We start from the raw sequence: 13,094 nt of genomic DNA, 5'->3' as shown, positions 1-13,094 counted from the left end.
GTGAGAGGCTGCTGCTGCGCTGCGCAGCCACTGCAGGAGCTGCCCAGGAGCTGTCAGGGCTTATCCCCTGCGGGACTAGGGCAGCTCCCGCTCACCAGAGACTGAGGCAGTGCTTGTTCCTCCTGCCCTGCCATTGTACGCAGCTGCTGCTGCTCTGTGCAGCACCCGGTGACTTAACCACTGTCTTGTTTCCAAACCTGTGCTACTGAGGACCACGAACAGCTCAGCATTTTGAATGGGTTGCGGGGTTAGTGCGAGCCCCTGACCCCCGCACACAGCCGTGTCTACTGCCTGAGAAGGGACAGCGTGCCTGCAGGTACCCGTGTGCGGCTGGAGAGTGTGGGATGGGAACAGACGCCTCAGGCAGCTTTTGAAATCTCCTGTTGACCTCTGCTCCGCCCAAAAAGCAGCAGGAGAATCAGGTGCTGTAAAAACTCCATTTACAGACTGGAAAGACACTTCTTCTGAGTCCTCAGGCAGAGCTTAGCCTCATGATATACCCTCACACAGGAAAGTTTTGCTCTGCTTTTGGAACACCAAAAATCCTGTATTTTTAGTGAAGAGGAAACAGCAGATGCTTCCTGTTAGTCACAGCTTTTGACAGTTTATTAATCTTTCTCCACTAGGTCATTTTAATATTTTAGCTTCTTGGACTGTAAGCTTAACACTCTTCTCAGCATGTTCTCCAGTAAAAGAAACCAGGTCTGAGCTATCTGAGAACCAGGGCTGGGACAGAAATCTTTATTTAATTCTACCTCTGGGCTTGGGGAAATCCATGTCGTTCCCGCCTTCCAGGGAGCAGGCAGAAGTTTCCACACCTGAGCGCTCTGTAGCCCCTGTTTCAGCCAGCAGCAGGAGTGGGGTGAGAGCGTCTGTCACTCGCTCGCAGCAAAGCCCCATCCCGCTCCTTCCACCTCTTGCCACGAGCTCCTCAGTCTGATTGCACCGACCTGACCAGCCTCCTGGTGCCAGCGAAGACTTCTGGCAGGAGCCTGTCACCACTGGCAGCCCTATCAGGAACTAAACTCTCTACTGGAGAACTTCAAAATCAGTTTAACTCTTAAAACAATATTTACAGCTGAAGTAAGGGAGTGGTGTGGCATCTCTGATCACATCACCCCCGCTACCTGTGAGGAAAGAGAAAACCCCAAACTGCAGAGTGTACCTGAACAGGGGGTGGAGGACTCTGGGAAGGATGAGGACAGCAGGAGTACACGATAGGTGTTGCTACTACAGCTTTAGTGACCCTCTACACCTATTTTTTGAACTTTGTTTTCTCCCATCATTTTAGACTCGGGTGGAGAATTCACAGCTTGTCAGTTTGTTTGCTCAGTCACTGTTTCAAACATTTCAAAACCACCTTTGAACCAGTAAGTAAACCAGTAGGAACAGAAGCGTGACCTTAAACCACACAAAATACACCAAGAGAAAAAGTTGTTACCTTTATTTAAAAAATACCAATAATACTGACAAATTTAAAAAGCAATGCACACTCATACAAAAGTATTCATGTGTTCTCCAAACCCACTGTGTATTAACCATCAGCATCATAATCATGGTTTGATTTACTAAAAATAGATGGGTTTAGCCTAGTTATTGAAGCAACTGCAAAAATCAGTAAGACCAGCGTTGGGCACGTAATACAGTAGGACTGTTTGGCAGTCTAGAACATTCCCACACACCCTGTCCTCGCTCCTCCTTGGTTCATCCTTGAGAAACAGGACAAGAAGCCACTTGGTGTCGTTAGACCTCAGACAGCTCCGGGGACTCGCGTCCCCTCCTTGCCCTCGGAAGACCATTGCACTTTGGAGCTCACCAAGTCACGCTGAACAAACGTCCTGCAGCGTCTTAAGGCTGAACTAGTTGAGAAAACTTGACTGCTATCCTTCCAATTATCAGTGTGGACAGAAGAGCTTTAGTCCCGATTAAAAAAGAAATCTAAGTCACAAGGCTTTTTTGAAACCACACGCAATAAAGGCTCAGACAATAGCAGTGCTCACTTTCACTTTTAGCTTAACTGGAACAGCCTGTGCCTGTTCACTCCACCAGCACAAATAGCAGCATCAAGATTTTTCTAAAATTATTCTCATAGGGAAAGCAAATGTCACCAAGTCCCACTTCTTGTCACGCTCCAACTCCCGTAGTATTTGCCTTAACACAAGATCTATGTATCTACCATTCGCAATATTGCCACGAGTTCATAGAGTGTCCCGTGCTGTCTAAAGCCAAAATACCGTGAGCAGGCAGCACTTCCGCACAACCCTGTCTTGTCAACTGCCAAGCGCTCACTGCCGGGGGGCAGCAGTGATATTCCAAACACGGAGAGAGCTGAAACTAAAGGAGTTATGGCACAATGGGCATCTTAACTTATAGCTACCGTTGGTCCTGAGGCTTCATATCTTCCTCTGCCAGACTGCAGCTGCAGAACATTCCAACGTCGACAGGCAGCCAGAGACATCAGGTCATATAGCGCGTAATAGCTCTCAGAGCATAAAGTAGTTCGGCTTGCATCCGAGCTTCTACCAGAAGCAAATTTACATGGACCTTTGGGAAAGAAAGGAAGTCAGGAGTTAACGGCGTGTTCACAGCGGCGCTCTCCAGCGAAAGGAAGTCTGTGGGGCTGTGGTTTTCGCGTTAGCGTCTGCAGTAGCAGCGGGGGAGCGCTTCGCCTTTCAGCTGCCCGGATCATTAGTTCTGTCTGTACCCTTTGCTGAGGGAGGGAAGGTTGAAGGAAGGCGGCAGGTAGTGTTGCAGCACAGGGCAGCAACAGGTCGGGGTGCACCTAAGTAGGGCCAGGTTCACAGGAAGAGGTAGTTGTCCTTTAGTAGGCCAACTGGTTTAGCTGGAAAAAACAGACAAGCTTTCAAGCACACAAGCCGCCCTTCATGGGCGGACTGTGCCAGCTTGAAAAGAATCGTTCCGATTTAGCTTGATTAAGTTAATCAATTAGGTAAAGGCAAAAGGGTGGTTGGTACCTGTGGAGCAGAGGGGGTTGTTAGCAAAGGAAGAGGTGGTAAGGTGGTTTGCCCCTGTGGGACAGAGAGAGAGAAACACACAGGTCATTATCGCCTGGACAGCACGGAGCAGGCAGCGAGGAGAAGCACAAGAAAAACCGTAACATGCCACAAAACCGTGATCTTGAGCCAAAGGTGTTCAGAGGCTGCTGGAAGTAAGGATTTTTGTTCCCCAGCTCATCTCCTCAATGTCTTTATGTACTTCTTTGAGGATGAGCTCAGAAACTGTGTGGGGGACAGGGTGAAAATTATTCTCTCACTGACAGCAGCTTGGCTGTTCTGGCATGTAGCGGCTGTGTGTGGTTCTGCTCGCGTGACTTCACGAGGATGGACTGTGACTGCATTCAGTGACATGGACATGTGCAACCCTTGGATTTCTATGGCTACGGGCATGCAAAGTTTACGGGCTTTAAAGAAGGATTTGTGTACTTGAAAAGCTCGTCTCCGTCAGTGAGTCTAACCAAACCAAAAACGTAGCATTCTACCCGAACAACCCCTGTTATAACTGGGTCTCTCTGAACTATTTTCACGAGGAGTTTAGCAAGAAATAAAGCCTCTGATGACATGAGCACTGACTGAGGCACATTTATGTTTCAGCACTATTCTACGTTCATTTTAAGTGAGGCTTAGAAATATTTTTGCAAAGAGAAACTATAGGACATGAACTTGATGGAGTAGACATCTGAGAGTCTAGAGCAAGAAATATTCCTGGGAGGTGCAATTTGTACCATAACCCAGTCACAGGACTTCAGGCTTTAACATGAAGTAGCTGTTTTGGGGGCATTTGCACTGAAAATGACCACAGGGCTGCAAAGACCTGGGCCAGCAAGCGAGCTGCTCCGGGTCCGAGGCCAAGGGATGGATCTCACACCGCATCCCTGCCTCTCTGGGACACAGGCAGCACCGGAGGACAGCGGAGGAGAACGCCGCTGTGAAGGGGAAGCTGTACCACATGCAGGTCCAAGCTCCCCATCGAGTTCAGAGCTTGCACCGTCCATGTCAGCTGGTGCGCAGCAAACATGCAGTAGGAAATTAAAAACTATTTCAGCCTGGGAAGTACACCACCACCTCCTAAGGAATGTGCTGATGTGACCAGAATCCCGGTAACACCAGCTAAAGCTGAAGTGCTGGCTGTTAGTACGGCAAACAGCGGTATGGCCCGCGTCCCTCCGCTCACGGGCAGACTGTACCTTCTCAGAGTGTTCAAACTGCCTCCAGAAGCTATCGTACATTCTTTTTGTGGTCTTTTCAGGAGTGCAAACCACGGTCTTGATATAAACTTTAAAGCTGCGGTCCAACAATTGATTAATTTCACCATAGTCATAATCATCGTATCTGTTCGGAATTAAAAGAAGAAAAAAAGCCACTTTCGCTTTCAAGAACCAGTTATTTCCCTCGCATTATTTCTAAGTTCCTACAACAAAATAAACTGTAATCTGTACCGCTACTGGCCCTCCCCCCTAAACAACAGCATGTTTAAAAATACATGCCTGGCTGGCTTAATAAATAGCTTTGCTTCAATCTGAGAAAGAAGAAGCAGCAGCCAATGCTCCCAAGTCTGACGCGTTCAGAACAAAAGCAGCAGAACTGACCTTATTCCAAACATACAATGAATATAGTTCCAGATAGCTCGTCTTAGCATTGAGGTATCCACATCTTTGTGCATGGCCATTGTGTTGTAAGTCAGGTTATAAGCAATATGAAACTTCTCATCGAGTAGCTGTCCCACATCTGGGTAAAGGCGGTTCACCAAGGAGTAGCCATGGTCTTCCCAGGAATAATCCTTAGAATGAGTAAAAATGCAGAATGGAGCATTTCAGCAAGGAGCCTGTGAAGACCTAGTGCTTTAATGTGCGTTATTCTCGGGGCAGATAATCCAGGGGCGGGTGGGGGCTGTTCACGTGCTTGCTTTAAGCCTTCTCTTCCCCGGGGCAGCAAGTTACAGCACCGCGGTGTCCAGATTTGGTACTTGGCACCTCAAGCAGTTTGCACACTAAGCCTCCTGACAGCAGCCCCCGTCCCGTTACCTGAACGCGAAAGGTGGGCACGTGCATTCCATGTCTGGAGAAGTCTTTGTAACCATAGCTGGTATCCTCAAAGTGACGAGACACGTCTCTGGTTGGTGCCAATTCTTCATCTTCTGTTAATTTCGAGCAGAAGGTCACACAATTTCAGTCAGAACAAACGGGATTGTACTAGCGGAGCGCTGCAGAAGAACGGGGGTCTCTGTGCTTTGGCAACGAACACAGCATCTCACTGGGGTACCTGCGCTGAAATGCTCTGACGCAGCTCTGTCACACTGCGGCTATGGCTTTGAGAAGCAACTCCATGAAAAACCCGCAGATTCTTTCTTAGAGACAAACATCTTTTTCTGCTTCCTTTCTGTTCCAGCCTTCACCCTATCCCCTAAGTCTAGGGGACACTTTGCTCCTAACTCAAGGGGTCTATAAAAATGTCAGCGGAAAATCTGTTCTGGAACAGAGAACTCATTAAAAAAGAGACCTCTAAGACTTCCACGCCAAGTTTTATTTTAAAGGAAAGTCTGTTGAAGAGCCCACAACAACCCCAAGCTTGTAACAGATGGAGCATTGTCTCGGAGTCATCTGACAAGCAGTGTTCCGTACGCTTACAGAGCGAAGTGCGTAAGGACATCTTGTGAGCTGCTGCAGTCTCCTGTGAGACTTCTAAACCTCTCAAGAGAGAGGTTCCATTTCTTGTGGGAAATTTCTATTAAACATAATATTGGTCAGGCAGTGTCATGGTGTATTTGAGAGAGGCCACAAATCTTGGAACTACTTGGCTTCCAAGTATTCCTGAAAGGAAACGAGGCAGCTCTGGTCTCGATCCTTTCAAAGAAGTGGTGATGTTTCTGAGGCACCCCCTTTTGCAGTAGTAAGGAAGGTTATTTGAGAAGCCTAAACACATACACACACTGCATCTGTCCTACCTGAGGAACACACGAACATGCTTTCTCTCTTCTCTCTCTCGAAACGCGTAGCCATCTCTTCTTGGCTGGCTTCCTCTTCATCTCTACACTCCTGCAACTGCTTCATTTTCTCCATCAGGGCTTTGACTTCACAGACAGACTCTGCAGACTTCAAAAGGAGAGAAAAACATTTCGTTTTTGTCTGACAAGAACTGACGATGGCAGGAATCGTCAAGTCAGAAAATTTAAACACAAGCTACATCCTCCATTCACATCTTTCGATACTCATTTTTCAGGGAAAACAGTCCTTGGAAGAAGTCTGTACTGACCCAGCAGTTCACGTGTAGTCATCACCTCTTCTCAGTTAGACCCGATACTTCTAGCATATTTTAAGAATCACATGTTTTTGGAACAAGTGGTTCTCACACAAATTAATTTCTCTTACTTAATCTACATGTTGAACAACTGAAAACCAAGGAGCTGTAACAGAAATTGTGATGGAGGAAGTAACCACGATTTACTACCTAACGGTATTTTCCCGTTCTCTGCTCACAAAGAAACATACTGAAGGAAAAAGGAAGAGTGAGTCTAAGTGCAGGTTTAATGAACCCTCAAAGGAAAGCTAGTGCAGGATCATCTTCCTTCACATGAGCTGTTTTAACGCCACAACACACTATTACTAATTCAATATCCAGTCTTGTAAAAATCCATTGACACAAAGTGAAATAAAGGTATCTTCAGCTGACATGGTTCTGCTCCTTCTCTGCCTTTTGCAGTCACTTTGCTCCTTCAGGGAGCCAGCAACCTCCATCAGACAAAACTGAAATGCCACCCACACCACTGCAGTAAAGGCCCGTACGCAGGGAACCTGCGCTGAAAATACCCTGATCCCACTGTTCTTCAACCAGCGCTTGGTTCACATCATGATTTTCACAAGCAGAAGCAAGTACAGATCCGTAAGCGTAACTGCTGCAGGCAGGGAGTTTTACAGACAGAGTTAGAAAACTGTGAATGATCTCGTGTGACATACCAAGGCAAGGGAGTCAAAGACTGGGATCAAAGGAGGAGCCGGCTTTCCGCGGCACCCATGGAAGAAAGCACTCCTGGCCACTGCTGCTCAGGACACGCAGAATGAACTTCTGACGCCAGGAGCCACCTCAGTTTTCCCGTATGACAGACAGACCAAAAAGACGGGACAGCTGAGAGTCTGCATCTTTGTCTCTGCCTTAGTAACCTCCACCAGTTTACCAGTGTCATTCTGGCTTCTCCTAAACGTCCCTTTCTGAGTGGTTAGCCCTCATCTGGGTTAGGCTAACCAATCCCACTCTTCAGAGAGACAGGCACCCTCCGAGTATTAAGTTTACCGAGAAACCTCTACTGTAAAAAGAGGTGGTTTGTTCAGACAGACACTTACTGGAATCCCTGTGGCTGGGCTGGCGTGGATCTCTTCCACCCCGTGGTAGCCGTTTGTAATATCGCAGATGCAATAGTTACTGACGGAAGGGGGCCTGAAGGTGTGACCCCCTTCACAGTCGATCTCCGGGCTGATTCCACAACCAAACGTGAAGGAAGCAAGGGAGTGGTAGTGAGTAAGGAGAACGACCGCGTGGATCAGCTCTGCCAGGGACCAGCTGTTCTCTTCGGTCTTCAGAAGTTGCTTTAAAAGTTAGGCAAGACAGAAGCATTGCTTTTAAAAAGCTGTTCGAATGATCCCACCTTAATGCAGTTTATCAATACATGTCTTTACCAGATAAAATTATTATTTTTCTGATATCCACAACCGCCTCCTAACTCTCTGCTGCTGTTAACATGCTCAGTGTGCTGTCAACAGGTTACCTGCCAGCCAGGTTAAGCCACACAGGAGAAGACTTCTCCCTCCCCTCAGCTATTGAATCAGCTTTCTGTTTTGCACCATATGGTTTGCATTGAGGCCAGACCGAGTGGCATTGAAGTTTCACACCTCTGATGAAGATGCAACCACAAGAGTCACGTTTCTTCAAATGGTCTTTACAGTCTCATAAAACCCTTGTAACTCTCTGTGGATCAGCTGTGTAAAACCTGGCATCAGGGCCGGGCTGCCTCCATCTTGTCCCTGTGGATGGAGTGTTCTACATTTGACAAGAAGCTTCAACCCCCAACTTCCCCTTCAAGCAGGAAAGTGTGGGAGGTTTGGGCCTTCTGGCGGAGCAGCCGCCCTCCCCCGCAGCCCAGCGCCCTGCCTCCCAGCAGAACCTGCCACCGCCTCTCCACCTGGCAGACAGCGCCGAGAAAGTCCCAGCACCCACTTCCTCCTCGCAGAGGGTAAAGAGCAGAGCAAAGCAGAGGAATTGTTCCAGTAACCACGGCCAGGCCTGGGGCAGGCATACCCTTGCCTGAGAGCTGCCATGGCTGCACACAGGCTGCACGCACCCGCCCAACTGGCTGATCTGGGTAGCCCTCAGAGGAGGGGGTGGCAGAAGCAGATGCCTGGTGGCTTGTTGGTGCTGCAGTCCTGGCTGGCTTGAGCCACCAGTGCTTCCCTGGGCTGTTCTCGAGCCTGCTCCCTCTGTACAGCCTGAAAACTAAGTGTTTGAACCAGCTGCAAGTGAGACAAAAATCAGTCTCCTGCCTAACCTGGTGCATCTCAGAAAGGCTCGGGGTGTTGGCTACCAAAAGCACACTTTTGGACTTAAGGAAGCACACATCTGAGCACATCATCATCACACCAACAGAATTCTGACACGACAAGTCTGAATTGTCAGCGCGTGTCCATTAAATTTGTTGGTTGTTGAAGACCAGTTACTTTTGCAAGGGCACAAGTGATACTATGTCATGCGGTATCACAGTGATCTAACACTGAAATGGAAGTCAGTGACACAGAACATCTTCCACCCTGTCTGGCTCTTAACCCCAAGAATCTGTGACTGCTTTACTGAAAAGTAAGGGTGCGTTTACATTACCCCATGACAGGTTTACCTCAATATGTTCCTTGGTGATAAGCCAGGGTCGGTGAGCCAACATTTTGTTCAGTTCTCCTAAATTCTGCAGTTTCTGAGGTGCATTCTCCAGACCATTCAACCATTTAGGGTCTCCACCGACATGAAGGAAGTCATTCACGTGGAGGTTAACAAGGTAAGAGCACTGATGCCGTGCTGCAGCCTAGAAAGGAAAACACAACTGTGATACAGAAAACAGTTACAGTAAGTTGAGGCTTTATGACAAATACCATAAGTCATCATTTCCTCAAAATACTCAAGACTTGCACTGATCAAAGGCTGAAGTAAAACCAATTGAGATTAACAAGTCAGCCTCAGCCTGTTTTGATTACTGTTCTCACAACAGAAATACTCCTCCTTCATGCACATCGTAACTGTGCTGGCGACAGGCGCAACAGGCCTGTATCCAGGGGCACAGATTCATGGCATGTCCTGAAGCCAGTACTCCGGAGGGCACAATACTCTCCAGTGGGGAAGAAGCAAGGCTGCCTCTAGGTGAACCTTTACCAGAAACCAAAATCAGGTCTTAAAAATACAGCAAGAGAGACACAGAGCAAGAGAGCCTAAGGGCAGCTTTTCAGCAAAGAACAGAGCCAGTACCATTTACTCAAACAGAAATACTTTCCCCATCAAATTAAGACACAGTCCAAACCCTTAGTTAACTTCAGCAAGCAAAGATCATTGAACTGGCACACTGGAAATTATGAAACCAACCACTTCTGGCAGAGAACTTGCCTAGAATTTCGAGATTCAGAAATGGATGATGGGGTGGACTACTGAGTTAGAGGGAGGTGTATTTGACGGGGCATACACACACACAAGCTTTCCTGAAAAACAGTTTCTGAGATACTAAGGAAACCAAAAATAAACATTTGTCCTATTTTTGTGACAGACTTTTTTCCCCTCTTTCTCACAGCCCTACTGAAACTATGAACATCAAGTACTGGTGTTACAAAACAAGCTGTACACCAGACACAAACAGCCCTACTCTGCTTTTCCCCTTAGCTCCTGATGAAATGCCTTTTCAACTAGACACTCCAAAACTGAGCAATAACTGCTATTAAACGAGACCAGCAACTGCTGCCCAAGAGGCTGCTCCTCTTTGCTGCTTTACGTCCCAGCGTACCATTATTCCGATGTAGTGTCGGTAGTGAAGCGGGAGCGGACCATCCATTTGCAGGAGATAGTGCTGAGTTTTTAGAAAGCTTTCAAGATACTGCGGGTGGAAAACCATCACCAAGGTAACGTTGTCCAGTCGGCCCAGCATAGCAAAAGAATCTGCAAACAGCGTGTGCATCATGGCATCTTCGTTTCCCACTTGAATCATCTGATGGAACAGAAAGAGCGATGAGCAATATTGGCTAACAAGTACCAACAGCACAGTAAATAAATGCTTCACCATAATAAATGTATCACCCCCAGAGGCCCCAGTGAAAGCAGTTACAATCTATAATGATATATCTATCTATCAATCGTTAAATCAGTGCACACAAGGTATAGCACATAAAATCCCTTTAACACCTCATTCAGGTGATCACAAGTGGTTATATCAGCAAAAAGAGGTTTGGGGCTTTACAGTTTCTCTTGTATGACACTGACTTCTCGTTTTTACCTGTCTCACCTTCACTTTCTTGAATGCCCCCAAATTGATCCAATTTAGTTTACTGTAACAACAAAAAGCTAATCAAAGAAAAAGAGGGAAAGAAGTAAAAAGCTGACAAGAGCGAGGAATAAAAGGAAATTGAAATTTAAGGCTCTAAAGTTCCTAGAAAACCAGGGGCATATTACTAACCTTTCCTCTGCTCCTTATTCTCTTACCAGATGATCAGAAGAGAAGCACAGAAATGCTCAACCACAGCACTCTGAAGCTTCTCAGATTATTCAAGAATGATAGAGGCAGCTCAAGAAAAAGCAGCCCCAGAGTAGGGGCAGATGCCTTGTGGACCAGTAGAAAATTACATCCGGATGTTCACAGGGAAACAGACACTCTTGCAGAAAACAGTCTTGGGTTTCTCTTATGCTAGACAGCGGTGCAGGAGGGGCCATAATAACTATTCCAAAGCTCCCCAGGGCTCTCCCTTTTTCTGTACTCTAGAACCGTGGCCAAAGTCTCACCAGGACTGAATGTGACCACCACTGAAAAGCTTGTGCAGCTCAGCAGCTCTCCTGAAACCAAATGTGGGTTACTACTAAACAGGTGTTCCTTAAAAGCATAAAGTTCACTGTGTACTTGAAAACACTACCACACCTCCTTCTCGGGGATGAATCTGCTTGGTCCGTGTCCCAGTGGTCTAGGAATTCTTATTCCGAGTTCCTAGAAAAGAAAGTTACACCATCTCAGCACTGTGTTATAAACAGCTTTTTAGCTGTGGTTGCAAGAAGGAAGCGAGTCCTGCATTCAGAGCTGGGCTTATTTGGGTACTCACTGTACTCTGACACGGGTACTTCGGCAAGTACCGTTTGTACAAATGCACATCGTTTTTTTTATACAAGCACTTTATAATTAGCCGCCCTTGTTTACAGCGCACTGCCCCACTCCAGCAACAAAACATTCAACAACAAAGGCCCTGCCAACCAAAGAAAACACACACAAATTTATATGCATGCACACACACCACAACCTGGTTCAGAGAAAATTCTGCATAAAGCATATTTTGGCAGGGTGTCCAGGACAAGGAGTTCAGTACACGGCTGGCTGCTGTGTGGTTGTGCCACTGATACAAAACGAGACTGCTCTGTGTGTGTGTGCATCCGCAGTACGCCAGCACACAACACTCCGTGCATCTGTCAGGAAATGAAACAGCTGTAACGCTAATCAGATTTCTCCTGCCCAACCTCAAAGAGCTCTTAAACTGCTGAAAGTACCTGATGTACATTTGCATCTGCTTCCTCGTCAAGATAGGTTAAAAAGCTATTCACGCTGGGACAGAGGGAGGGGATTTTGCTCAGTGAGAACAGCAGTAGCCAGCTCCTTGCACGCACTTCTACGGACATGCTGCCTTGCAGGTTAAGAGGGAGGCTGGATACCCCTCCAGCAGTTCACTACTTGCCCTCTCCCTCAGCTCGATGATTTCTGCCAGGCCTACAGCACCCTGGGCCCTTTGTGCAGCCAAGGAGCAAACTGCGTAAAAGACTTGGGTGCATTTGTGTCCTGCCTGTTACTCCCTTTGGAAGTGTGGGAGCCACGCGTTCAGGAGCAGCTTCTGCGTTTGGCATGGCGCAGCCCTCAGGGAAGGCACAGCAGGGTCCGCGGGGCAGCTACCGAAGCAGGACACGGCCTCACCTGGCACATTCACATGAGCCCATCTCCCCATCACCACAAAGGCTCATTCCTTCACTGGCAAAACAGCCCTCCAAAGGGGGTTACTCCCCAGCCAGCAGCACAGCTTCTAGAGCAGGAGCCCTGCCACCCGGAGCAGCTGCCAAGGGGACAGCTGATGGCACGGTGCTCTTACAGATGGAGGGAGGAGACCTGGGACTAAAGCCGGGCATGGGGCTGAGTGCTAAACACTAGGCTATATATAAACCAGTGGTTTGGGCTCCTTATCTGTTCCCTCTCCCCCGGTCATCTTTCAAAACACATCCATTGCCCCTGCTCCACAGCCCAAACCACTGATTTTCTGATGATACCAGCCCCATTCAGGTTCTCAACGGGGTTCAGATTAATAAATACCAGGTATTGAACCAGTTTAGGCCACACAGAGCAGAGGGGCACCTCCAGCTGTTTTAGGCCTCAAGAGCTCCTAAAAGCTGCCTGGCAACTGCAGTTTTTTTAACTTTGCTATGTTTTCCCCACATAGATAAAGGCCATTATAAACAAGCACTGCTGATTGTACTCGCTATTGCACTTTTTCTGTCTTAGCTGAGGTCTCTATTTGCACAGGTTCATTGTACAAGAAGCAGTTTTATTAATCAGTTACTGCTCCCTGAACTTTCCCCTAAGATTAAAAACTGGCTTCAGAGAGCCGGAAACCATCAGCACAGGTCTAAGTCGGAACTACCGAAGCCCACCTAGCTCAGACAGCCTCCTTAAATCCTGCCAGATGCCTTCATTTCTCACGGGTTATTTGGATAAAGCCAGGTCAAAGGGCAGCTCTTCCTACTAGTCTTCTCGCGTTTTCCCTGGGACAGCAAAGTTTGCAATGTGGCTTTTTTCTGCTGAGGGTCCCAATACTCACA

General features: G+C 47.5%; 1 protein-coding gene across 2 annotated transcripts; it reads right to left on the bottom strand.

Moving 5' to 3' along the window:
- Positions 1 to 1,626: 1,626 nt before the first annotated feature.
- On the bottom strand, positions 1,627 to 11,225 carry SESN1 (sestrin 1). Of its 2 annotated transcripts, none has more exons than XM_010145050.1 (9): positions 11,164 to 11,225; positions 10,042 to 10,242; positions 8,896 to 9,078; positions 7,349 to 7,597; positions 5,962 to 6,100; positions 5,042 to 5,154; positions 4,607 to 4,797; positions 4,205 to 4,349; positions 1,627 to 2,544 (listed from the first exon to the last, which is right to left on the bottom strand). In XM_010145050.1, the coding sequence occupies exons 2-9, from the start codon at positions 10,240 to 10,242 to the stop codon at positions 2,458 to 2,460; spliced, it is 1,308 nt and encodes a 435-aa protein (XP_010143352.1). In that variant the 5' UTR covers positions 11,164 to 11,225; the 3' UTR covers positions 1,627 to 2,457. The 2 variants fall into 2 exon arrangements, with proteins under 2 accessions (XP_010143352.1, XP_010143350.1); XM_010145048.1 differs by having other exon boundaries at positions 5,962 to 6,109; positions 7,355 to 7,597.
- Between the last annotated feature and the right edge of the window lie 1,869 nt (positions 11,226 to 13,094).

This window comes from Buceros rhinoceros, unplaced genomic scaffold (assembly GCF_000710305.1).
Source record: "Buceros rhinoceros silvestris isolate BGI_N320 unplaced genomic scaffold, ASM71030v1 scaffold18801, whole genome shotgun sequence".
In the NCBI taxonomy this organism is placed as follows: domain Eukaryota; kingdom Metazoa; phylum Chordata; class Aves; order Bucerotiformes; family Bucerotidae; genus Buceros; species Buceros rhinoceros.
The sequence above is the reverse complement of the archived record's forward strand: the minus strand, read 5'-3'. Positions and strand labels throughout refer to the sequence as shown.

Bases quoted from the DNA above. Each gene is read 5' to 3' on its own strand.
- SESN1 (XM_010145048.1), bottom strand. From the start codon at position 10,242: ATGATTCAAGTGGGAAACGAAGATGCCATGATGCACACGCTGTTTGCA. The intron at 4,350-4,606 runs GTCAGTTCTGCT...AATTCCGAACAG, and splicing joins CATTGTATGTTTGGAATAAG to ATACGATGATTATGACTATG. The intron at 2,545-4,204 runs GTACAGTCTGCC...TCTTTCCCAAAG, and splicing joins AGTTTGAACACTCTGAGAAG to GTCCATGTAAATTTGCTTCT.